The 24,919-nt window shown below is 56.8% G+C and overlaps 1 protein-coding gene across 1 annotated transcript; it reads right to left on the bottom strand.

Moving 5' to 3' along the window:
* Nucleotides 1-6,636: 6,636 nt before the first annotated feature.
* On the bottom strand, nucleotides 6,637-23,038 carry LOC132015487 (uncharacterized). Its single transcript, XM_059395972.1, has 3 exons — nucleotides 23,011-23,038; nucleotides 22,686-22,909; nucleotides 6,637-7,130 (listed from the first exon to the last, which is right to left on the bottom strand). Exons 1-3 carry the CDS (start codon nucleotides 23,036-23,038, stop codon nucleotides 6,702-6,704), a joined length of 681 nt encoding a protein of 226 aa, XP_059251955.1. The 3' UTR covers nucleotides 6,637-6,701.
* Between the last annotated feature and the right edge of the window lie 1,881 nt (nucleotides 23,039-24,919).

The following is a 24,919-nucleotide window of genomic DNA, read 5'->3' as shown; positions in this document are numbered from 1 at the left end:
GAGCGTGAAATAGCAAAGGTAGGGCATGCGCGGGGGGAGTTTCTCCAACAGTCCTGTTCTTGAAAATGGTGTGAAGAGTCGTTTTACATTAGAGACAGCGCAAGCCTCAAGCATTCTTCCCTACAGCGGAGACACAGCTCTAAAGAGAGTTAATGGCCCATCATTTTCTGCCTAAGAATGACCTTGTAGATTTGAATTTCTTGCAATTGGAATAACGTAGGACTGAAAAAGTAGAGGAAAAAGAAATTTGGAGTAAATAGTGTCGGAGCCGGGATGGCTTCTTGGGGCCCTGCAGGCATCCCACAGCTCCTGCCCCTCCTGGGCAGGCCGGGGATGGCCATCTGGCTGCGGCTCCCGTGGAGGCGGCACAGTGTCCCTGCACCCGGGCTGGAGCTCGGCCAGGAGGCCAGTCTGGACGGGCACTTGAGGGAGATTCACGCTGCTTTAGCACGGGTCAGGCACATATTGGCTCTCGGAAAGCCGTTCCCCAGTGCGGGCGCTCCACCGCAGGGCCCGCATGTTCGTGCTCCGGTGACACCCAGAGCCACCCGGGGGTGAGGGAAGGAGAGGCCGTGTCGTCAGGGCTTCTTTCCCTCGCCCCCATTCTGAGGGTCCTCTCTCATCCCGTCCTCGTCCCCCCGGTGCACTTGTCCCCTTCTTGCTTCCTTTGTGAGACTCAGAAGGGACCCCCACCCTCCCTTTGGAATGGAAGCATAAGGCTCCTCGTGGGGTCTCTGTGTGAAGTGCGTGGGCGGCCTTGAGGGCGCCTTGAGGGCGGTCTCCATTGAGGGTTGAGGGCAGGATGGGGGAGAACACATGCTCCCGGCCTAGGACGCTGTGTTTGGCCTCAGCCTCCGAGAGACGGAGCAGACTTTCCCCCGGAGTCATGGAAAGTTAATGTGTCATGCTTTGCCTATGAACGATATTTGCCAAATTGGACAAAGTTACCAACTGGCCAGTCCTTGCTGGGAACTTGCCTGAGGACTTTATTTTGTTACCAAGAAAGAGCATCGTCTTGGATGTGGCATCCTGTATTGCACCACCGTAACCCCCTTCCGAACCGGCTGAAAGTGGGTAGGGCCGGCTTCTAGACTTGCGATCTGTTAGGTTTCTTGTAGGCCCTACACCTACAGCCCTAGGCCCACACGTGTTATGTCACCCTTGCGCAGGTCCCAGGCTCCCGAGGAGCAGGTGTTATGAAGGCATGACCTTACCGATCAACTGTGCAGGTGCTGTATTCGGGACTTGGAACATTCCAGTGTTGTAAAGATCATAGCATCAGGAGTTTATCCTCTGTTTGTCGGGGGAAGGATCCCATTAAATAGCAGGTAAGCACATAGAGGCCCTGTTAACAGGTCGATTTGTGTGTCACGGGCTACAATTACTGCATTTGGGTCAGTTCTGCACGTGAGACACATGATCTAAATTAGGGGTCGGAAAACGTGTGTGTGTAGGAAGGATGAGAAGTAAGTACTTTAGGCTCTGCAGGTGAAAAGTCTGTGTTGCAACTACTCAGTTCTGCTGTCCTGGTGCAAAAGCAGCGTAGACGACCCGTACAGAATGCCCATGGCCGTGTCCCAATAAAACTTTATTTAAAAAACAAGCAGCGGGTTGGATTTTGGCCCAGGGAGGTTTGCCAGACTTAGCAATTACAAAGCCAGCGTGCCTGGGTGAGTTCGAATGTCAGATAAACAATGAATCCATCTTTTTTTGTTTTTAGCATGTCCTGAATATTGTTTTGGATATGCTCATGCTGGGCATTTTGTATTTTATCTGGTCACCTTGCGGTGTGCAGATCCCAGGTTCAAATCTGGATATTTGAGGCAATTAAAACTTGTGGTCTTCAACCACAGGGTTTCAGACTTGGGGAAGACGGAAGAGATTTCTCAGATGGGAACACTGGCTGCCGGAGATGGAAAGAGCTCGGCCCAGCGTCCCACCGAGGGCTGGGACTATTGGCCCTGGGTCTGGGCCCCGACTCCCAATCTGACCTGGAGGAGCCCTAAGGCCAGACGTCTGCTTGGGCCCAGCTGCTGCTGTGTGTCTGGTGGGAACTGTCCCTGGGGTCCCTACTGGGCTCACAAAAGACCTTTGGGAGTGGGCCTTCCGGGCTACTCTGTGTGAGTCAGCTCATTTGTCCCTTGATATTCTCAAGGATAAAAGTAGGTTATTTCTTGGTGATGGGCCAGAAGCTCATCCGTACATCATTTGGTGGCACAGTTCCCGGAGAACTACAGATAGGGGGAAACAGGCCCGACGCTACTGACTTCTAATACAGACGTTTGGCCTCCTATATAGAAATATACAAATGCATGTACATTTAAAACTTCAACATACTTAATTCAACACACACGCATATGTGTGTATATATGTATGTGCGTGTATGAAATCGTAGATCTGCGACGTTTACAGCACTCCTATCCTCACGTGCTGTCACGCTGGAGAACAGTTACTCGGGCCGCGCCAGGCTTTTGCTGAAATCTGTATGACCATGTGGCCAGGGGCAAGTGCCCTGTGGGCTGTAACACGGGTTCTCATCCCAGGTCCAGCACTCACTAGCTGCCTGGACGCTCTTAGAATGTCCACGTCATCGTCTGTAACACTAGACCTGTGACATGTTCATCACAAACGCGTGCACGGGTCCTAGCACGCAACGTGGCACAGGCCTTGACCACGTGTCTCCTTTCTCGTCCTGTTGCGTGCTTGGCAGAGCTGGACTGGCACACGGGCCCCTTCCCTCCCCCAGCAGGTGGGATATCATGCGGTTTTGTTCAAACCAGCAAGTTAAGAAGATTCCTCTAGCCTGTGGTGACCCTGGGGACCCATGGCTGGAATTCTGTGTGACTCACCGTGTCAAAAGCAGCAGATCCGGCAGAGGGTGGGGGAGCCGACCCTGAGTGGGGGGTTGAAGGAAAGGAGTTTGGACTCAGTAAAGACCTCCAGGGGCCCGTGACCATGCACGGGGCTCTCTGCATCTTACCTTCTTTACGGTGAAGGAAACACCCAGAAACCCTAAGCGATCGGGGCAGAATCGTGAGTAGCTGATGTGCTAAAGAAACTCTACGCTTCCTCTCGTCTTCAGTATTCCTACCCAGGTCTCTGGATTTTCTGTGAAGACGTGAAGCCGGGCTTGCATGAGCAACAGGAATCCCGTGTTTCCAGCGCCGGTGCTGTGGGCTGTCAGCGTCTCGGGGTCCCCGTGCACGGAGGCGTCTCTTCCGCCCTTGTTCAAAAACAACTTCCCGGGCTTTGTCTGCTCAGGAGACGGCCACTCTGGGGAATGCAAAATATTTGGGCCTCCTTGTTTGGTTTTCTGCTTTTTGCCCATTCCTCTCGGTCTCTGACATTCTTTCCAGGATAAAGGGCACATAACAACTCTTCGCCGTTAGTGACAATTAGGGGTAATTCGTGAGCAAGGCTTGCCAGTTGCCTTCATTCCTTTGGAACTGACGGTTTGCCTCTCATTCTTGTTTAAAACGGCGCTTAGCGTAAAGCCGCCCGTCCTGCCGGATGCGGGGATTTTCTGAATTACAGGCTCCTCTTTTAAGCAGTGAGCCGCCGCGGCCGATGCCATCAGAGGGGTGTGAGCCCCCGGTGATTCAGACCTTTTGACGACTTGCTTCCAGAAGGGAATTCCAGCCCCCCCCCCCCCGCCCCGTGATCTCTCCGTACCTTTGGTCTAGCAGGGAGATGCACCACAGAAGGAAAGCAGGAGTGGAGGCCAGGGTGGCGGAGGGTCCTGGTCTTCCCCGACGGCTGGCAGTCGGGCTCACCGCCGAGTTACTCACTGGCCGTTTGATAACTGGGAAAGCTCGCAGAGAGACGGAGTGGTCAGGGCAGCCCCGCATTGCAGTGGCCCCGGCATCAACCCCGGGTTCTCGAGTTCCCAGAATGTGCTTTCTCTAGATGCTTCTGGGCAAGGGAGCGGCAGGCGGGCGTCAGCGGCTCTCGTGTCCGGCTTCCGGGCCCGGCCGGCTTCAGACCATCATAGCTTTATTTTGTCGCGCGTGTAATTCTCTCCAAGTTCATGTTAATTCGGTGGAATTTTACCTTTCGGGGTGTTTTGGTGCTGAGCAGCCTCAGACTTAAGCACAGTTAATCCCCTTCGGGTCCCCCATCACCGACGACGACATCTAACAACCCACTCATTAACGCGGGCGTGCACAGCCCACGGAGGCCGGCAGCACCGCTCCCCGGGGGAAGCCGTTCTCCGAGCCTTCCCTGGGGAACATGTTTCCTCCTTGATCGTGGGAGTGGGAGAACCTGCCTCTGAGACTCCCGTCTCCTTTCCACGTCAAAGGAAATCGTTCTCACTGAAGATTTTGGGGCCCCGCGGCCCGCAGACACCCAGGCTTGCAGGGTCCCGCCGAGGTCGGCTCCGCGCGTGGTGCTGGAGGGGGCCGCGTTCACGGGCACGGAGGTGTGGGAGAATGTTTGCTACTCCTGTCGGGCAGGATCCCCAGTGCTTCGGACAAGGAGCCCCTGCAGGGTTGGGGTGTGTGTGTGTGTGTGTGTGTACACACCTACTTGCACACGTGCGGGTTGCTGTGGCAACAGGAGGCCTGCGCCCGGGTAAGCCTGTGTGCGCTCAGCTCTGGAGCGACCACCGCACCCACGGCCCGATTCACCTGTGGGCCGACCCGCTAACGGCCAAGACTCCGTCTTACCGCGGTCCTAGAAAACATCCCTTTGAGGTAGAAAGACACAGTTTTGTGGCTATTTCTCCCTGTGGAGGCCCTGACAAATTACAATGTTCATCGTTTGGAAGGAGGCTTTTTCTTCTGCTGTTCGCTCGCTTTCAATGAACCCTGACGGGCCCCAACAGCCCACGGAGGGCAGAGTCTATAGGACAGACGTTGCGTCCGACTCTGACTGGAAACTGCCCACGTGTGAGACTCGGGGCGTATATGCTGGAAAGGCGAGGTGTGGCATTCGCCAGCCATCTTGCTGGGGCTGGGGGCAGAGCATAGCCAAGGCAGACCAGTGGATGACCTCCAGGTTCGCCTGCTGAGAGGCGGATGGCTGGACAGACAGATGGAGGAGGGGGCTAGGATGTGGGTCCCCGCAGCCTGATCTGACCACAGCGACACTCTCTCTGCCCTCCTCCCCGGGACACTGCTCCCAGGTAGGCCGGGAACCTCCCTGCCGTCAGACGACCTGACATGGTCGTTCCCCTGGGCCGCCTTCTTGAGGGCGTCTAGGGTTCAGGAGTGCGCTCCCCCCACTCTACAGGGCACAGCGCACTGTCGCCGTCTGTCTTCTTCTTAAACTCCTTCCCAGCCGGAGCGGCAGGTGGCCCGGAGGCAATGGTCACCCTCCTCACGGCTCAGGGAGGCCTCGGCGGCATCCTGCAAGGGTGGACAGGAGCCAGACCTCATTCCCGGGCTCACGTGTGGCCCTCGCTGGCCACGGACCCCTTCCTTCTCTCTAGGGGACCGTGACTGGGTCTACCGTGATGTGTCCGTATCGTTCACGATTTAACTTACTGAGGACGTTTTTATCCCCACTTTCCTGCCTCATTAACGAATAAGTGACATGGTTTTAGGGTAAATTTTAAAAACTGAACATTTAATGTCCATTATTCATGGTCAGAACACAGAGAAAAGGTGAAGAGAATCCATCTGCCGTCGAGAGACAACCATAGGTAAATAATATTTCAAGTTGCATGAAATTAAACACAGGACCTTCAAATACTTACTGTCGCTTTCCAAACCCCCTCGTCTTCTTGTCAAAAGTGGGAAGAACACCCCCTTCACCCGGGCTGTCTTCGGTATACACGTTGCGTATCAGAACCCACTCCTTTATTAAATCACAGCAGTAACTCATTTTATGAGCTGGAGTAAAAACAAATTTCAGGTGCTTCTACTTTTCTTAGTCACCCTGTCCCACGCCCGCCGTGGCTCCTGGGAGAAAATGGAAACTTTCAATTGGAAAACAAATTGCTTTCGGGTAACTCAGTTTTTCACGTGGACGGCATCTCCCTGCTTTGTGTGTGCCGCGCGTGGGCTCCCGCCATCAGAGTTAGTACGTCCCAGCCTGTCCAGCGAGGACCCTTCATTTCGGATTGATGTAACAGAAAATGGTTTTGCATTAGAGCTTGCTTCCTGGGGGACGGTAGGTACTTCCTTCAGCTCCTCAAGGTCTGGACTGCCTCAGGGGCTCGCGAGATCCCGCTCTGTGTCTGGCAAATACCAGCTTTGGGCTGTGATCATCGCTCGTGAAGGCGGGAAAGAGCTTTCACCAGAGGCCATTTGAGGAATGAGTGTCTCCAAAGCTCCTGGACTTTAAGAAGCCAAATAAAGGGTCTGGGTTACACCACAGGGAGCAAACTACTGAGAAATAAGTGTTCTGTTAGGCAAACATAAAGCCGAAGGTTTGCTTTAGCATTATGGGAAAATCAGTATCTCCCAATAATGTCTGAGCGATGAAAGCCATAAGCACTTGAAGAAGCGATCACGGTCTTGAATCCACTCCCTTAAAGAAAGGCACCTGGAAACCACGCAGCGGAAGAGGGGAGCATCCGGCTTCTGCAAGATGGGGCCAACGTCGCCCGGGAGCGCCTCCCTCCGCTCCCCCCAAGACATGTCCGCGCGTCTGTGGGAGGATGCCGTTTCTTGGAACAAATTCAGGATGAAATTAAATAGTTTCTTAAGTTTGCAATTCACTGGCATCCACAACTAGTGAGTGGGTGGTGGTAGACTTTAAAAACTAGAAGAAGGCATCTGCCTCGGCCCCATGTGCTTGCTCGTCATGTCTGCAGGACGCGGAGGAGACCGGGGCTCTCCTTGACTCTGGGGTCTTCCTTGGCCACAGACATACATCCTTGACCCAGACGAGCAGAGCTCGGGAGCAGCCGCGTGGACGGCTCCTTGCTTGGCGTGGTCAGCCCCGTGCTGGGTTCCTGCGCTGGGCCCTTGCCCTGTCCAGCCCGCACTCCGTGACAACACCCTCCTCTTGCCCCCGCAGACCGTATCCCGCCAGGAACTCCAGTGGCTGAGCTGGGTTTTGGCCTCTGTTTTGGAGATGCGCCCCAGGGTCCGAGGCTTAGCTCGAGCTGAAGATCTGTCTTGTGCCTGCGGGGGACGGGCTCGTGTCCCCCCAGAAGCCACGTCAGGGCGGTGACTCCACTGCTGTGAATGAGACACGTGGAACCAGGATGAGGTCATCTGGGGCAGGGGGTCCTGATCCGGTGGGGCTGGGATTCTGTCAGAGGAGGGGACACAGGGACAAATGCACACAGGGGGACGCCCCCTGGGGATGGAGGCAGAGACAGGACGGATGGGTCTACGGGCCAAGGGCACCGAGCGTGGCCGGCAGCCAGAAGCTGGAGGAGGCGGGAAGGAGCCCTCACGGGAGGGACTCTGGCCTCCAGAGCCGTGAGATGATACATTTCCGCAGCTTTATCCCAGGACACTGGTGCCCTGAGCCAGGAGCGGGCAGGTCACTAGGTTAGCCCGTGCGGTGGGGACAGAGACAGCCCCTCGGACCGCACGCACCCTGCTCAAGCTGCGAGAAGTTTGGCTGACTACACTTAGCTCGGAGCCCCAGTCTCCTCATGCCCTCGATGGGGACGCAGGGCCCACTTGTCCTAGGACTTAAAAGAACAAGGAGGTGGGACCTGCCATGCTAGGACCCCTCGGAACCCGGGGTCCTCTCTGGGTTACATCTGCGGGGCTTCTTGTGATAGACTTGCCTCTCCTGCTCCCAGGGGTTGTCACTTGCCTGGACAGAACCCTCCAGGCTCTATAGCTTGCTGGCGTGTGGATGTCAGACGTGGCCCTGAGTCCACCTGGACCCAGACCTACCCTCAACCTCTCTTACAGAGCACGGGCACCCTGGCTCCCACGTCCAGCCAGAGTCCCATCTGCTCTGCTTGGCCACGTGCTGAGTCTCAGCACCCACTCGAGTCGGCAAACCCACACCTTGGTCCCAAGAATCATTCTCGGGAGCTAGGCTCGGGATGCCTCTTTCAGCAAGGGGCGCCCCTCGGACCTGCCGCGGGCGGGTGGGCAAGAACAGGCAGCTGTGCTTAGTGGTGGGGTCACCTGTGAATGAGGAAGGAAGGGTCTGAGAAATCCGCCCGAGTCTCTTTCCTACCAACAGCCATGGCCAGACCCAGGGAAGGCGGGGCCGGGGACTCATCCAGACAGTCCCTCTCCTGGTTCTAGAGTGGCTTCCCGGAGGCTGTCTGGTCTGGATCCCACATCTAATTGCCAGAGGGAAAGATCCCAACCTGTGTGGACACAGAATCCTGGAGCTAGCCAGACCCAAAACAGTGAAAAGAAAACGAACGTTTTATAGTTTTCCAAAAGCACTTCATTTCGAGATGTTATCAAGCAAAAAGAAGCTTTCCCCATGCCGAGCGTCTGAAATGAGCAGCCTAATGGCAGGCATCTGCCGACTTCATGTTCCCAGTCACGGCGCGAACGTGCCGACGTGTGGGCGGGACTCGCGCGACTGAGCGGCTGGTGGATTCCCTCCCTGTGCAATCTGGAAACGGTTTCTGGGGCAAGTGAAGGGAAGCTTGACGTGCTGTCCCTCCCAGGAGCTCGTCTCCTGTCCCTCCGGCCCCGCCAGGCCTCTGCTGCCCCTGCCCGTACCCTCCTCGGCCTCCTGCCTGAAGCTGTGGGGATTCTGGGTTCTTCCCAGGCGCCCATCGCCCCGGAACCAGGAGGGGCCCGATGCCTGCAGAGGCCTGGTCTAGAGGGCAGCCCAGTAGTGCGTGAACATCGTGGATTTCCCCGGACAGAGGAGAGGAGAGGCTTAGATGGGCGCACGTGAGGGTCCTTGTCCACAGCCCGGTTTAACAAAGGCAGTGGGAGGAACGGAGACCTGTCCCTGGAGAGAATGCTGCGTTAAAATCGTGAGAGCAGCGTCTCACACACGGTTTGTGTACATAGGAGGGTGTTTCAACAATGGCGATTTTGTTTTTTGGGGGGTCGGGAGTGTTCTTTTCTTCTTTGGTTTAATTATATAAATTAACTATGTTCCTTATGGGGGGGGGGAGAAAAACTAAAACCTTTCCCTAATGCATCTGGAGGCAAGCACTTTGAATTTGGGGACTGAAACTGTCCTGCGTCGTTAGAGCTCCTCTCTCCTCCCAGAGGAGCAGACGTGGGTCCAGTGTGGCTCTGGGCAGCTCAAGGAAGGAGCTCGTGGAAGGAGCCTGCGGAAGGCAGTGGGAAGCTGGAGTTCGGATTACACAGTCGTGGTTGGTCGTGATTCAGGACGAAGTGCCTGGAGAAGGGAATACAGTCATGGTGGATAGTGGTCGAGCCCCAAAGCCAAAAGGAGCGTTTATCCCGGCTCCCAGGGGACCACATGCTCTTCGAGGGCAGGCGTCTTTGGCCTGTCCCCGGTGGCTTGTTTGGCCGTGGGATCCTCCACCCTGCCCTGCTTGATGGGAAGTCAGGCCCCAAGGTCACTCAGCTCAAAGCTCGGGACGCGGCCCAGGAGGCAGGGACCCCGGGGCTGTGGTGTCTCCCCATGTTCTCCTCCAGTGCCCTGCCCCCTCTGGCAGCCGCACAGCCCCGGGGTGTGGGAGCTCCTTCTGCTGGAGACCTTCAAGGCAGGCTTTATGGGTGTAGGGACAGACAAACTGTCCTCTGGGTGGGGGCGGCCAGCCAGGCCTCGGGAAGGTTTGGAGTGACACTGCAACGGACAAATCTCCGCTTTTCAGGGAGGGCCTTCCCACCTCCTTTCAAAACTCTCCCGGTGAAAATGCACTTTTCTCCCTGATTACGTCCATCTGTTGATGGCCTGTAACTTGGGGGGAGCCCCCCGCCAAGTCCCACGCAAGTACTCACGGGGGTCATGGTGGCTGCGACCCGGGATGCTTGTTGGGTGCAGAAGCCAGAGGTGGGGGCGCAGGGAGCCTTGGGACGGGCCACATCGTGAGTGGTGGCCAGAGTGACCATCGCCTCTGGACGGGACTTGTGTTGTCTTCCCTCTGGAACCGGCCTGCTGAGGGCGAGCCTTCCCGTGCCTTCCGCCAGGGCACGGCGAGCACGGATGAAATGTGCACCAGAGAGCGAGGCCAGGAGGACGATCCTGGGGCTGGTTTGCCCGCGGGGGGTCGGAGGCAGGGTTCCACGTGGCCCCACTGCGGACATTCTAGAACAGCTGACCTGCCCTCGGCGGTCTCCTCCAGGGCCCTGGACAGCCTGCTCTCGGCAGACCTGAGCTGAGTGAGGATTCCTTGTTCAAAGCATTTGTTTCTGGAGGGCACGTTCCGAACATTTATTTTACTTTTTTCTCCTTGAGGGTGGGAGTGAGGAGCAGTTCGAGTCGCTGGTGGGAACTCCATGTATCTCGTGATTTCTGCCCTTGTGTTTCGCACTGCCCCTACAGCCGCCCCTGGAGCCAGTTCGTGAAGTCAGTTAGAAAACCCAGAGTGCACGGCAAGCTAGACCACTCGTGGTTGGTACATGCAGAAGACGCATCATGGGACGTGGTTCACTGCGACTCAACACGTCTTAGCCTTGCCTCTCCCGGCTCTGGAGTGGAGACTGATGATCTCAGAACAGCCTAGCCACAAGGAAGCTGCTAGAAAGAATTGCCTTCCTCAGGCGGCTGCCCAGCTAGACAGACAGGTACTGACAGGCCGGTGGGTGTCAGGTCAATAAGGAAGTATCAAGCATAGGCACCTGGCCAGGCCAGCACTGGTCCTGGAACACTAGTAGTTTCGTTCTAGAATGAAAACTTGTGGTCTATGTGGAAGAGGGCCGGGGCTCGGTGCAGACCCTAATACATCCGACCTGAGGAGACCCTTGGTTTGGAGACACTCAAGAAACTGTCCTCAGACCCAGAAAGCCAGTGGCAGAGGCTGATCAGGGCACCAGTTTCCTGCCTCTGAAGTTTAGAGGAGACACACGGACCACAGAGCTAGTAGGAGGCAAACAGGCCGCCTCGTGCCCCTGTTTCAGGGAGCGGGGCCTCTGACGTCTGTGTCTCTGCTGAAAAGCGTGGATGAGCCAGAAAGAGACACACAGGAGAAGGGGCCACCCAGGGGCCAGGGCAGCAGGGAGAGCTGCCTGAGGTCCACAGCAAGGGGACGGAGACGGCACTGCTGGGATGGCCAGCAAAGCAGCCCCCAGTCCTCACGTCCACCGCACGAGGGGGATGTGCACAGCCCGCCTCTGCTTGCAGATTCAAAATGCACTTGGCATCAGACAGCTCTTGGGTCACATCTTGCATCTGCTGTGCTGTTTAGACAAGTTATTCAACCCCTCGCCGACTCGGGTTCGTCGTCTGCACCGTGGGAATTCTGAAACCCACCTGCTGGTGGTCCTCAGCATAGACCAGATAACACACAGAATCCTTAGCCTACTGTGTTCAGCACAGGAATTACTTAATAAAAGCTGTCTGTTGCTCTTAATATTCTTTTTTATTATTTTTAGTCACAGGATTGATACTAAGTTTGAGAGTCCAGATCTAAAAGCCACGGTCATTTTAGTCCGGGCTGGCCCTCACCTGGGATGCTGGGGACGGTCTCAGTGACTTTCATTAATACTGTTTGGCATTAATACTGCTCTCTCCTTGTCCGGATACTTGGCTCCAATTTCACCAATGAAGTCAGAATTAATAAAAGACAGCAGCACTTTCTCCCTCTGAGTATTAATGGTTTTGAGAAAGGGTTGAACCGTTCTTGCGTTTCATAATTAGATAGGACACATTCATTTCTATTTCAAGGAAACTCCAAGTCCTCTCTCCATAATTAAGATGACGGTGTCGCGAGGAAGACAGGACCCACAGGTAGGACGGGCGGGCTCCTCGCAAAGGTGAGCAGCCAGGCGGGGCTCGCACCCGCCGGGGAGGCTCTGCTCCCCGCTCTCGGCAGCCCATAATTAGCACCTGATTTATTTCTCCGAGTTCTCGTTTCCAGCCTAATAGATTTTACTGGTTATTAGTTCCAGCCACACTTCCAGCCAGCTGGGGTTGGATATGTCATTTTGCTCCTGCGTTCACGACAATGCCTGAGAGCCGGGGTCCTACTCCGATTGCATGACATGTAGCGGGTGAGTCTGTTTCTCTGGCTCTCGGAGCCGGTCCGGTGATGGGCACCGTGGTGAGTGTGGACCCGTGTGGCTGATGAGGACGCCACTAGCCAGCTCTTGCAAAGAACTCGACGTCTCAGTGGCTTGTCACAATGGAAATTTATTATTTTTCCAGCTTTGTTAGGCTAAATTGACAATTAAAGATGATCTAGAGACCACAGCCAGGGCGAGCAGGGGTCTGGTCTTGCTAGGGGAGACCACCCTCTGGAGGCTTATAGACTTGCAGAGACAATGTCGAATGTTATGTGCGGGGTACATAGCGAATGTGCACACTCCTTCTGGGGTCGGAAAAAAGTAACCTTAAAATGGCAGAGCTTTGGGGCTCAGGCTCCAAAAAATGGTGTATGTATTAAAGGTGCACAGTGTGATGGTTTGATATGTGTGTTCAATGTGTAGAGAAAACAGATTCACATAGCCATCTCTTCATTTGCTACCGTTGCCTCTTCTCTTCCCTTCCCTTTATCTCTTTGTCTTTCTCTTTCCCTTCCTTCCTTCCTTTCTTGGTGGTAATAATTAAACTGTCCTCTGCAGATTTCAAGGACACGATACAATGTTATTAACTATAGCCACATTGTTATACATTAGATGCTGGGGAACTCATTCATTCTGTCCAATTGAAACTTTGTACTCCTTGACCAACATCTCCCCACAATGGAAATTTATTACATGGGTGAACGGATGGATGGATGGATGGATGGATGAAACAGTTTCACTGTGGAAAAGTTAGCAAATTAAAATTAAACTAAAAGAAAGGCAATCGAAGAAGAAAAAAGTAAAATCAACCTATAATCCACGACCAAGAAACACATTGGACAATGCATGTAGTAGGAATTCTGCTTTAAATGAGATCCCAGTGCAATCTTGTGATTTCATTTTCTCACCTCCGTTTCTTAAATTATCAAGTGTTCTAGATCATCGCAAACCCTTCTTAGCAGCGCATGTGATAGTTCACTTTCCCCCCACTGTTGAGAGATTAAGGATCTCAGGGCTCTGCTATTGTCAGCAACATTGCAATGAACAGCTCTGTCACCGTACCTCTGTTTAGTTAGGATCCAGGATGAGTTTCTATAAGAGGAACTGTTGAACCATTGTTTACGAATATTTTAAGTATTTTATATATATTGTTAGTTGGTCTCCAGATTGTGAATAAAAATTATTCACCTGTTTCTCTCTGTCCTTCCCAACACCGGGATTTCACATTTCTAAAACCCTCTGCCCACGTTGTCAGTGGTCTTTGCTCCCTGCGCTCACGCCGTATTTCGTTACACCGGGGAAGCGCAATGTTTCACTCTTCCAATGCACTGGAGCACCGGGGACAGCAGGTACAAAAGTGCTGGCCATCCACAAGCCTCCTTGATTCTGTGGGGTTTTCCAGGCATTTGCTCAGGGCTGTGAGGATGGCCCCCAAGAGCAGAGGCAGCCTCGGCGGGGATGCCAGTCTCCTGCCTGCCAGCTGGCCTCAGCTGCTCGTCTGTGAAATGGGACGACAGCACCGTGGGACAGTGAGTGTGAAATGCTTAGCACAGCCCCTCCTTGGCTGGAGCCAGGGCTCAGGAACCCTCTCGATGCCGCAGAAACTGAGCAGAGGCCTCTCTTACCTTAGTTTCCCAAGCTGTCTTGGGCACTTGCAGTGGGCAAGATATCGTGTGGCTGTGGGGTCCGCCTCCCAGAATGCCCGGGGTGCCCTCCACAGACACGATGGTGGCAGAGAGCAGGGGTCCATGGGGTTTCAGGCCAGGCTTCTGGTGGGGAGGGATGGGGCAGGGGAGGCTGGCTGCATCGAGCGATGGCTCTGCTGGCTTGGACAGTGACCGTTGGGACAGGCGGACGGTGGGCAATGCTTCAGGTGGCTTGGGCTGTGCAGAGGGGCTGGGCAGGAGGCACAGACCCCGTGCTCGGTTTGGAGCCATGACCCCTGTTGCTCCTGTTTCTCTACTTGCCCCGTCCGGTTTTTCAAATGGTTCTCTCTGGGTCTTCTCCTGCCGGCCTGTCTCTGTGGCCTCCCCGGGCTCTGTCCCGTGAGGGTGGGCTTTGGGGGCCACCATAAGGCCCAGGGGAGCTGAGAGCCAGGACAGATGGGCTCCTTCCCTCAAGAAATGCATCCTTTCCCCAAGGAGCTCAGCTCTACTTCCTTGTTGAAGAGGAGCCATTTCCAGCCAGCAAAGAAGAAATGATGTGAATTTCCTTAAATAAGAGAATATCAGGCAAGGAGAGAGGTTCTGCTCTCCGTGAATGGTCCTCTTCTCTGGGTCCTGCATTTAACCGGCTTTGAGCCCCCATTCCTGACACTCAGCAGGTCAACTGAAGCCTGGCCCCGACGTGGCACAGCCTTCTCAAGCTCCCATGACCCAGGTCCTCCTGCCTCGTAGACAAACCTCCAAAGCCGAGGGATGCTTTCTTATCCACATCCCATCTGGGCTCCAAATGACCTGGGGAGTGCGGGCGGGGACAGAGCAGAGGCTCAGGGAACACGCCCGAATCGCTCAGACGGTAGGGAGACAGAGCAGACCCAGAACCTTCTGGTTTCAGACGCCCTCTGTTGTACGCCACCTGTGTCCTGGGAGGTGCCTTTCATTATGAGATGGCGGAGTTCAGAGGACTTTCAGCGGAGCCCGGACACAGTTCGCTGAAGGTGGCCACACCCTCCCCACCTGCGAGACCTGTGTGACGCAGAGTCGTGCTGTGGACATAGTGTGCCTTGGTCTGTTCCCTGGACACAGGGGTCACCCCAGGGTCCCTAAACCTTGGCCTTTGGGCTTGGCAGGCTCACCCCCTGGCTCTCCTGGCTGACCCCGGCACAAAGCCAGCTGCGGGAGGAAGCGAACCCCCATAGCAGGACATAAGTCTGTGACCTTCTGCGATGGCTTCCCAAGGCTTGATGGGCCCATGGAGACAAGGAGCCCAGAGCCATGGGACAGAGATGCTGCCCCAACACCTAGCCGCGGGCCACCCTCAGCACGACCATGACTTCTCTGTTCCTGAAGGTGATGTGGAGCCACACATGGTGGGGGCTGAGGGGGGGTATCCGAGAGGCCCAGTCAGGGGCCAGGAGAAGGGACGGTGGGTTCCAGGAATGACTGACTGACCGCGGCGCGGGGGCCTGTCCTGCTCCTTATGCCCCAGCCTTCCTGGGATGGCCCTGGGATGGGCCACCGCCTGATGGTGCCTGAGGAAGCCTGGAGCTGCCCCGGGGAACCCCCCGTCTCCCCCGGAGTTTCCCCAGCAGCCCCCCACCCCTGGGCCTCACACTCCCGGGAAATCCCAGCGTGCCAGGCCCTTTGAAGCTGCAGCCCCCGCCAGGCCTGCAGGGCTCCCCACTTTGGCTTCAAAGGCAGGAGAAGCAGCCACTTGGGGCAGTGGGCATGCAGGCTGGGGGGGGGTGTGGGCGGAGGGGTGAGAGAGAGAGCTCCAGGGCTCGGGGATCTGGGGGAACCTGTCCGGCAGTGTCCTCATCCCTCCCCACTGAGCCCTGCAGAACCTGCCCATTTGTCCCACTGTGGAGCACCTGCTGTGTGCCCGGTGGGGCGGGCGGGCTCCGGCCCGACAGGGCTGCTCTCGTCCCCTTGCCTCCTCAAGCTTGTCCACTGCCCCAGAGTCCACCTCCTTCCAGAAGGCTCCTGCCCGACCCTCCCTGAGACCCGCTCCTGAGGCTAGACAGGGCCACGGGACGGTGTCCTCTCTCGGGTGAGAGGGAATTCTCTCTCCGGTGGGGTGTAACTCAGGCCACCCTCCGAGATGACCGGGGAGGCAGGCGGCAGCAGCCTCCAGGGCCCGGTCTGGCTTCCGACCCAGTGGCTGTGGCAATGTCACCTGCGCCTGGACACGCAGCGAGGGCCAGAGGGTCACGGCCTTCCCCCGGGCAGGAACTCTCAACCCACATCCCTTGCCATGCCTTCCCTCTCCCTGCTTCAGAGACGGAGGCTGGAGTCCTGCACAGCGCTGGGACCCCAGCCCTCGTGCTCGCCACCAGGGGGGCTGTGATCTTCCTCGGTCGCTCTGCTTTCAAAACGGGGCTGTGGACCTTTACTGGGCCTGAGGTCAGTTTGGCAGATCACAAGCTGCGCTTCTGTAAAAAGTGCAATGGACTGAGGCAGAAAGGCTGGGACGTCCCATCGGGAAAGGCCTGCATCCTGCCTTACCTGTGTCCGTGTGCACCCAGCGGGTGAGCCACTCCTCCCACTCCCGCGACTGTCACTTGCGCCCAGGAGCCCCGGAAGCGGTGGAGGGGGTCATGGATGCTTAGACTGTAGTGCGTGAATTAGCCTCGGCATATGCTGATTCACTAGGTCTCTCACTGGCTTTGGAGACTGGTCTCCTGCTAGATGGGGGGGACCTGACTTCATTCACGCAGTCAACAAATGTGGTGTATGGCCCGTAGGTGGGTTCACCTTCACCATTCCAAGAGCAGACAAAGGAAGACCTCTCTCTCTCTCTTTCCTTTTCACAGTCCTACACGAACACCTCCAGACCCTCCGTCCCCCTCATGCACTGGTACTTTTTAAAAAATCGTAGGAATAGAGATGTTGGGCTCTCCTCTGCCCCATCTCGAAGAGCCCCCTCTGATTTTCTCCAGTTCACATTACTTTTCTCGCTCTTTTTAATCCCTCAAACAAGAGGAAACAGCAGGAGCCCGTTGCTAAGTATCTTTTATTTCATGCTAGTAAAGCCTTAGAATGATGTTCATTTCCTGGTGTTCAGATTCCAGATCCAAGACAAGTTAATGTCTAAAAATACAAAGCTTTTTGACTCTGTATTTCAGCACCTGCTGCTGCCTTGGTGATATTAGAAGCTCTCGGGTTCATTTTTTGGGCTAAGGTGGGCATCTGACTTAGGAAGGGTGAGGGAGATTTACCTAAAATCTGGCCCTTAACACATCACCCAGCACAAATCTCTCCTTGAGCTGGGGTGAGCACAACTCCACTGAAAAGTGACATCTACGGAGAAATGGTGTCCTACTACAGCCCTGGACAGCAGCGACCTGTCCGTGCCAGGCCAGCGGCCGTGGCCACATCCCTCCCTCCTGCTTCTGGGGTTGGTGGTCTGGCCCAGTCGTTTGGGCCCAGAAGTCCACAAGCTCAGCCTCCTGTGGGGCCCCAGGTCCCCCCGTATGGGAGCCATGGACTCCCTCTTGCTCACACAGCCCCCTTCAGACATTGGGGCTGCTCCCCAAGTCCGTGGTCTGCTTGGCGTCCGGGCAGGAGGACTGGCGTGGCCCTAAGATGCCCACCCCCCTGACCCTCATGGTACCAGGAGAGACCCGCCCCCAGCCCACTTGTCTTTCTGCAGCCCGGACCCGCCGGGGACAGGCAGCCGCCAGGTGTGCCCGTGGACAGAGCAAGTCTCTCACCGCCATGGGGTGCAGGGCGGCGGGTGGTTCTTCTAAAAGCTGCTCTTCCTGGAAACACACGAGACCCTGATGCCATTTCCGCCCTGCGCTCCGCGTCCCGTCTGTGTCTTCCGGAAGGCCCCTTCTGCCGCTGGCCGCTTTGTGGGCGTGTTTGCACTTGGGCTTCTTCCGTGTGTCAGACGCGGGTTCTTGGTCCGTCCGTGGCGGTGTCCTGTGTCCCCTCCTCGCCTGCCCGGCCTCTGACCTCCAGCTCCCGCCCTTCCAGCCTGTCCTCCACAGGCGGCCACGAGTGACGCTGGAACGACTGGGCTTTCACTGTGCGGGTCCACGTGCGCACCAAGCTGCTCCAGAACAGCACTGACATGCGTCGTCTCCTTCCTGTGACCCTCGTCGCCTTCTCTTCCCGCCAGCTCGCGCTATCGCAGGAACACAGCCGCGACGGCACACAACCTACAAAACTCGGTAGCTGCCTTTTGTGTTTCTGTTATCGGTAAGGCTTCTGGTCCGCAGCGGGCCAACCACTAACATGGATTTTTGCCTGCACGGCCGTCCGCGCCCCTCACCCCTGCGCGGTTCGCAGGCCGGCTGTGTTACTTAAGGCAGGTGTCTCTTCTTGGATGTGGTCTAGGCGCTCATACAGAAGACGTTCCATAAGTTAGGACACTGGTATTGCTTTCCAGGGTGTGGGAGGAAGCTACGGCTGGAGGCCCTCCGATCCCTGAGTCCTCGATGCCCGCCGGGTGTGAGAGGTATGGTCTGGGGACCTGATTTTATAGGAAGTATCCGATTTTCTACTGCCTGTGACTCACAGGACTTCTGGACCCCTATCCCCATGAGAGCCAACGTTCAACAGACCTCACTCTGCCAGGTTGAAGCAGAGAGTACGAAGAGGCCACTATTGTTAGCACACTTTACAGGTGGGGAAGCTGAGGCACGGGGCCTTTGCGTGAGTTTACCAGGCCTTCCAGCTCGCAAGCATCAGGTGGGGCCTGCCAACCAGACGCGTCCTCCTCACCGTCCGCTCTGCGAGCCTCAGGACCAGCACAGATCTCACTTGGAGGGGACCGTGAAGCGCCGGCGGGGAGCAAGGGTGCCCCAGGGCATCATGGGCCCGGGCGTGGCGGCCAGGCGCTCCCGCTTCCTCCGCAGGCCTCCCTCCCTCACTGGGCGGGGCTTACTTCCTGCCCCGGGGCGGGGGTGGGGGGTCCAGGGCGGCCCGGCAGAGGCCATCCAGGGAGCCACAGGACCTCTCCCACGCTCTTTCCTTCTTCCCGAGTCTGGAAGGAGAAGGTGGAGGAGGAAATCAAGTGACCAAAACGAAAGTAAGCGAGTTTCACGTATGTGCCCCTGAAGTGTTCTGAGGACGGGGAGCTCTGTGGGCGGACCCTCCAGTGTCAGTGCCTCCTTCCTCGGCAGCAAAACCCAGAGTTTGCGTTGAGAGGGTCTGGGAGGGACGGGCACAGCCCACCTCCCGGGAGAGCAGAGCTACGCCCACCCTGAGCCGTGGTGATGGCGACGGAAGAGCTGGGAGAAGCCAGGAGACGGCACTGCGGTGCTCGGGAGGAAGCGTCCTCCACGCCTGCTGGAAAGACCCAAAGGGAGAGCTTCTCTCTCCCATGGGAGAAGCACCGAGAAGGGGTGGGGTGTCACTGTGTTGCTGTGGGAAGCCCAGAGCCATGGGCGGGGGGTCTTGGCGTGGAGCCTGAAGAAGTCCCCGGAGTCTGAGCACCCCGGCCCCGCCGAGCCAAGCCCGAGTGGCGTGGAGACTTCCCAGTAAATTGCCTTGGAGTTCGGGGTGGGTCACTTGCCATCCCAAGGGCTGTAACAGGTGCCGCTGGATTCTCGCTCCAACTGGAAATTAATGCAGAATTCCCGGCTCTGACGTCCATGATTCCATGAAAATCTCTTCACTCCTGAACTGTTCCTCCTGGGCTGCTCGCCCAGCCCCTGCGACCCTGAGCTCCCTTTCTTGTAAGGGTCACACTTGGGTTTGACCGTCCCTTCGTAAGCCCAGAAAAGGAGCTGAACGTTAGAAAATCAGAGATTATGTTCTCTCAGTGAAATTATTGTAAAGCATGCGGAAAAATTAGAAATGCTAAAAGCCCGCTGAGATTAGCCCCACCAAACGACCTACGTGTCAGCAGAACCGAGCCGTGGTCTACGTTCTCTCTGGGAAATGAAGAAAAAACAAAAAACAAAACACAAAACAGAAGTCGCTACCCCCCACGATGGTTATTAACCAGATCTCTTGTTTTGTTCAGTTTTCAACACTTGACTCTGTGTTTTCCCGATTTCCTACCAAGAATATTTGTTTCTGTTTTTTCCGTGTGTGCGTCTCCCCTGAGCACAGCCCCAGTAGGCAGCGGTGCAATGTGTTGGGCATTTCCTTGGCACAACCCAATACGAGGGAACGGGCCTTCTCCCCACCAAAACCCATTTCTCTCTTCTTCAAGAAGTGAAGTCTCACCAGGCTTCAAGGTCCCCATCTCTGTGGCTCCCGTCCTGATGGCGTGGGGGGGGGGGCTTGTAGCCTCAAGTGGTTGGTTAATTAAGATTCCAGCATCACGTTGTGACTAATTAGCACCACAGCTGCCTCAGAAACTCACCCGTTCCAAATGTGGTTCGCGGCCCCCTTCTTCATGCGTGCAGTGGTGTTCCTGGGAGGCTCACGGTGGGAATGGCCTGGGGGGGGCCGCCTTCCCCTGCAAAGTCCCCCTCCCCATGCCCAGAGCGGCACTAAGGGTGCCAAGTGCTCGGGTACCTGGGGAGTTGGGGACGCCGTCCTCAGGAGAACAGAGCGGGGGTGAGGCAGGAAACAAGGTTTTAGTTCAGCGACGACTCTGATGGAAGCCTCGTGCCCCACATAACCCGACTTCATTTAATGCCACCGCGCGAGGAGTACCGCGAAATTTACGAGTGCCACCAACTCCAGTGCACCCAATTATGTCTGTGTTGCTGCTTCCTGCCAATCAGGGTCTCCGCGAACCCCGTGATCCCTTCAGAGCCTTAGTTCCAGTCGTCTCGGCATTTCCCGTTCTTAACTGATAAAGAGATTTTCAAGGAGAAAGCAGCTAAGGCGCATTTCCTGCAAACAGCAACATGTTTCTTTCGCGCGCGTTCAAGTCGATCTTGGCAAAAGGTGAAAGGGAGCAGCAGTAATCCACGCTAGTTATGTTTTTCTTTCCTTATTAAAATCAGCTAAAATTATCTTTGCTCTTCTAAGGCCAGGAAGGGTCTATAAAAGCATATGCCGAGGTAACCCTCGCCTGGTGCCCTCAGAGAAGGCAGAGATAATTGGAGTGTTGTAATTCTATCGTGTCTTACGGTGGGAAGAACTCCTCCTTACAGAACTCGTGGCGTTTGGTTCGGCCTTTTGAAATCAGAGACGGGAAGACCGGGGTTTAGATAGGACCGTCCCCTCCTTGGGGAAGGCTCTGGAATTCCCCTGCCGGGACCTCCTCGCCCTGTGCTCAGGTCCACGGACCCCTCCCTGGTCCATCAGGAGACCCCATTGCAGCACTGACCGCGTGGCATCGCGCTTTCACTCGTCCCCTCCCCCCGAGAGGCAGCTGCTGTCCCGCCGTGTGGTAGGCGCGCGGGGCCGAGGCTCCCCCAGCCTCAGCGACAAGTGCTGAGCGGCGGCATCTGCGAGGGGCGGCACGCCAGTACGGCCTGGGTCTGACACCGTCTGCCGGTGCCCAGAGCGTCAGCCGCTCTGACCACCCACCTCCTGCCTCCTGGGCTCCATGGGGTCTGGTCCCACCGGGCCCTTGCTCTAGCGGAGTGAAGTTGGATTTCCTCTTTCCTCCGGACTGGGGCACCAAACCAGCTCAGTCTTGTATTTTGAGACCCACAGACGAACAGATGTGGTGCTGCCCTGAGGATTTCGGATGCTCTGGGAGCTCCTGGTGGCCTCCCCCGTCCCCGCACGCCCCACCCGTCTGCATGGCTGGCCGTCAGACTGGAGTTCTCTGATTTTTTCTGGAAGGTCAAATGTCCCAGGTCGGTGCTAGGGAGGGCTGGCGCCGGGCTGCGAGCAGAGTCGCCATGCCGTGTGAGGGACGTACCCACGTGTGTGTCTGCGCCTGTGTCTGTGTCTCCCTGTGCCCTTGCGAGCATGTGAGGCACTGCAAGGCATGGCAAGAGGCTGGTTTCCCCACGCTTGGCTCCTGCGGTGCTCGCCCTGCTCTGCGGCGAAGCAGGGGGCTTTCCTTCTTGTCTTTTATTTTATTTTTAAAAATTTTTTAAATTTATTTATTTGACAGACAGAGATCACAAGTAGGCAGAGAGGCAGGCAGAGAGAGAGGGGGAAGCAGGCTCCCCGCTGAGCAGAGAGCCCGATGTGGGGCTGGATCTCACCACCCTGAGATCACGACCTGAGCCGAAACCACAAGTCAGACACCTGGGCTCCTGGGTGGCTCAGTGGTTAAAGCCTCTGCCTTCAGCTCCGGTCGTGATTCCAGGGGTCCTGGGATGGAGCCCCGCATCGGACTCTCTGCTCGGCCGGGAGCCTGCTTCCTCCTCTCTCTCTGCCTACTTGTGATCTCTCTCTGTCAAATAAATACATAAAATCTTTAAAAAAAAAAAAGTCAGACACTTAACTGACAGGCTCCCCAGATGCCTCGGAAGCAGGGCACTCCCTGTGGAGACCTGACAGTGGAGGCAGCCCTGCTCCCCCGTCCCCACCCCCCCCCCCCCGACACCACCCCTGCATCTGGGAAGACAACACCAGGCTTGTTCATAGCCTGCTGGGGGAGAGGTGAGCGCCGTGTCCTGTGAACTGTGCTCTTGGCCTCCAGGGTCGGGGTGGCCAGGGGACAGCCGTAGGACCCCGGGGAGGTCCAGCCTGTGTCAGGCCTGGGCAGCAGCTCCGCTCTCCGTGGCCACGTCTGCAAGCGGCAGAACAGTGCTCTCCCCGCCCGTCTCATCCAGACCCCCGGCGCCCGCAGCGGCTCCCCCTCCTCAGCCTGGGCTCCCCCAGACTTCCTCTACGTTGCGGCGGTCTCCCTCCTCCCCGACCCCGGTGGCCCCTGGGGCCTGCCCTCGAGCTGAGCAGGACCCGCACGGCTCCCTGGACGCCCCTGCATTCCAGGCCTTTCTTCCTCGAGCTGGTCCTTCTGACCCCTGCAGTCCTGTTTCCCGGGCACATCACACCCATCCTGCGCTCCAGCCTTGCTCCAGCCTGCTGCCTCTCCCTGCACGACCGTGTCCTGCTTGCCCGCGGCCCGGGCACCTGGGGCCGGGAGGAACGGCAGCGACAAAGCTAGGGCTTCAGGACTCACCCGCCGGAAACAGGGTCTTCCTACAGCTACGCGGCGGCCATAGCCCTTCCACAGTGTCCGGTAAGGGGCCTTGTTTGGGGGAGTCCTCAAAAACAGCTGTGCTCCCCGGGGGACGGGGCTCGTCTGCGTGTGCGGTCGGCGGCCCAGCCCGGCCTCGGGCTCCCTCACGGGTCCCCGCGGGCTTGAGACGGTGCTGTGGGCCGTAACTCGCACTGGAGAGGCGGCTCAGGGTCCAGGGAACAGGCACACGCACGTACAGAGCAAGTTCTACCGCGTCTACCTTCCCCGATCCCTCCTTGCAGAATTCAAGTCTCAAAGTCCCCACAAAGGCGACCCAGTTTCAGGGCTGACATCCTGTGCTATTTTCCCCACTTAAAGACGGATTATTTCTTTGCCCCTTGGAATTGACGATAATAGGGTTTTGCTGTACGTATTCATAATTCTCTGGGCAAGGCGTTTGGCCATATGGATTTTCTAGAGCGACGTTTCTCAGACTTTAATGTGCAGGGTATCACCTGGGAATTTTATTAAAATGAAAATCAGGATTCAGCCGGTCTGGGGTGGAGGGTGAGATGCCACCATTCTAGCGAGCTCCGGGAGAAGCAGGAGCGCCCTGGCAGAGCCAGCAGGACCGGGCCAGATCGTTTAGGACGCTGAGGCACTGCAGGTCTGTCTTTTTCAGCTGTGGGTTTTCTTCTCCTGGGCATCTCACGCTCTCTCTACCCTCAAAGGACGAGAGGGGTCTGTCTGCACCGTAAGTGGGTGTCCAGGATACCGGTGGGCTCTCTGCGCCTCCCCTGTGCGGTCACTGCCATTCACCGGGTCCCCACTCAGCCGGTGTCCCCTGGAACCTGTCCCTGGCTTGTGATACGTGTGATACGGGGCCTGCCCGTGGGGGGGATGTCCTCCAGCCCGAGCCCGTGGAGAGCACCCCTCCTGGAGGCGTGGCCTCTGGGTCCCGCCTTCTCTCTTCCTCCTGACCTTCCAGTGCCCTGAAGCCTCACCACCTCACCACCACATGGCTCACCATGTCACCCCGGTCATCTCAGGAGCACGTGGCTCACCGGGGACCCTCAGAGCCAGGTGCTGAGAGCCTCGCTCTCTGTTGTAAGCATGAGAAGGCACCTTCACGGCATGGAGAGGCCCGCTGGCTGATGGCTGGGGGCACGCCAGGGTCCCAGGGCTCCCTTAGTCTTTGTAGAGTGCCCCCCTCCTGGCTCAGCCTTCTCCCGCTCTGGCTTTGTTCTCAGCTTGGTGTTCTCTCTTCACCGTGTGACGGGACAACCAAAACTCAAGAGAGTCCTTACGCCTCTCAGCAGGTTGGACATATTAGTCCGAGAAGAGGACTGACCGTTGCTAAGGCCCCTGCTCACCGCGCAGCCAGCCGTCACCGTGTCTAGGGGAATGAGCAACGAGCAACAGTTGTCCTGGGTCACAGGCCCGCCTCTGGGCACCACCCCACGCGGAGAGGCCGAGTGCAGGAGGGGCGGTGCCATGGGGGAGGGGTTGCAGACCACCCAGGATCCACGACCCCAAACTCGGCTCCCCCAACCACCGCACTCCTCGCTGGGTGATGGAGAAGTCACCGTCTTCTGCTTTGACCACAGCTTCTCGATTCCATAACTTTAATAATAATACGCTTATTACCTTCTAAACCGGGGGCTCTCGATCTTGGCTCTAGGGGCAGCTTTTCCAAGATCCCCAAGCCCAGGACCCGGCCAGAATATCTGCTGAGAGCCCGAGACGAGGTCTGTTTGTTTGTTCTGTAAGGTCCCCCCTTGGAGAGTGCGGCTGGGATCAAAGCCCAGGCGGGAGACGGGGCTTGACTTGTTTGGTGGTAAAGGATTTTCAATGTCAGGCCCACGAGGAGTCTTAGAACCGGGCTGCTTTCACCCTTTCCTGTTGGGGTAAAGTCTCCTGCCCACGTGGCCAGCGGAGAGTCTAGAGCGCGCGGCCCCTGACTCCCAGGCCGGGCTTCCTTTCATAACACCTGGTCTCACACGTGTTGAGAGGGAGGGGGCAGAACAGAACGAGGCAACCCAGCCAAGGGCCCAGAAAGATCCCTGGCAGATCTGAAAAGGAAGAGAAAATACTTTGAAAACATTAAAGGTTGTTACCAGGTGTCAGGTGTGTGTCATGCGCGTCGCTTCGGTCCTTCAGAGCCCCGGGACCGATTCAACTTATCGAAATGTCTGTTACCTTGAGGGAGTCCTGGGACCATGCTCCTTGTCATT

Source organism: Mustela nigripes, chromosome 4, assembly GCF_022355385.1.
Source record: "Mustela nigripes isolate SB6536 chromosome 4, MUSNIG.SB6536, whole genome shotgun sequence".
NCBI classification, from domain to species: Eukaryota; Metazoa; Chordata; class Mammalia; order Carnivora; family Mustelidae; genus Mustela; species Mustela nigripes.
The sequence above is the reverse complement of the archived record's forward strand: the minus strand, read 5'-3'. Positions and strand labels throughout refer to the sequence as shown.

Coding starts and splice junctions, on each gene's coding strand:
- LOC132015487 (XM_059395972.1), bottom strand. CDS start 23,038: ATGTCAGCCCTGAAACTGGGTCGCCTTT. Junction 22,910..23,010: donor CCTGAAACTGGGTCGCCTTT/GTGGGGACTTTG, acceptor CTGGACCCTGAG/CCGCCTCTCCAGTGCGAGTT. Junction 7,131..22,685: donor GAAGACCCTGTTTCCGGCGG/GTGAGTCCTGAA, acceptor TCTCATTCACAG/CAGTGGAGTCACCGCCCTGA.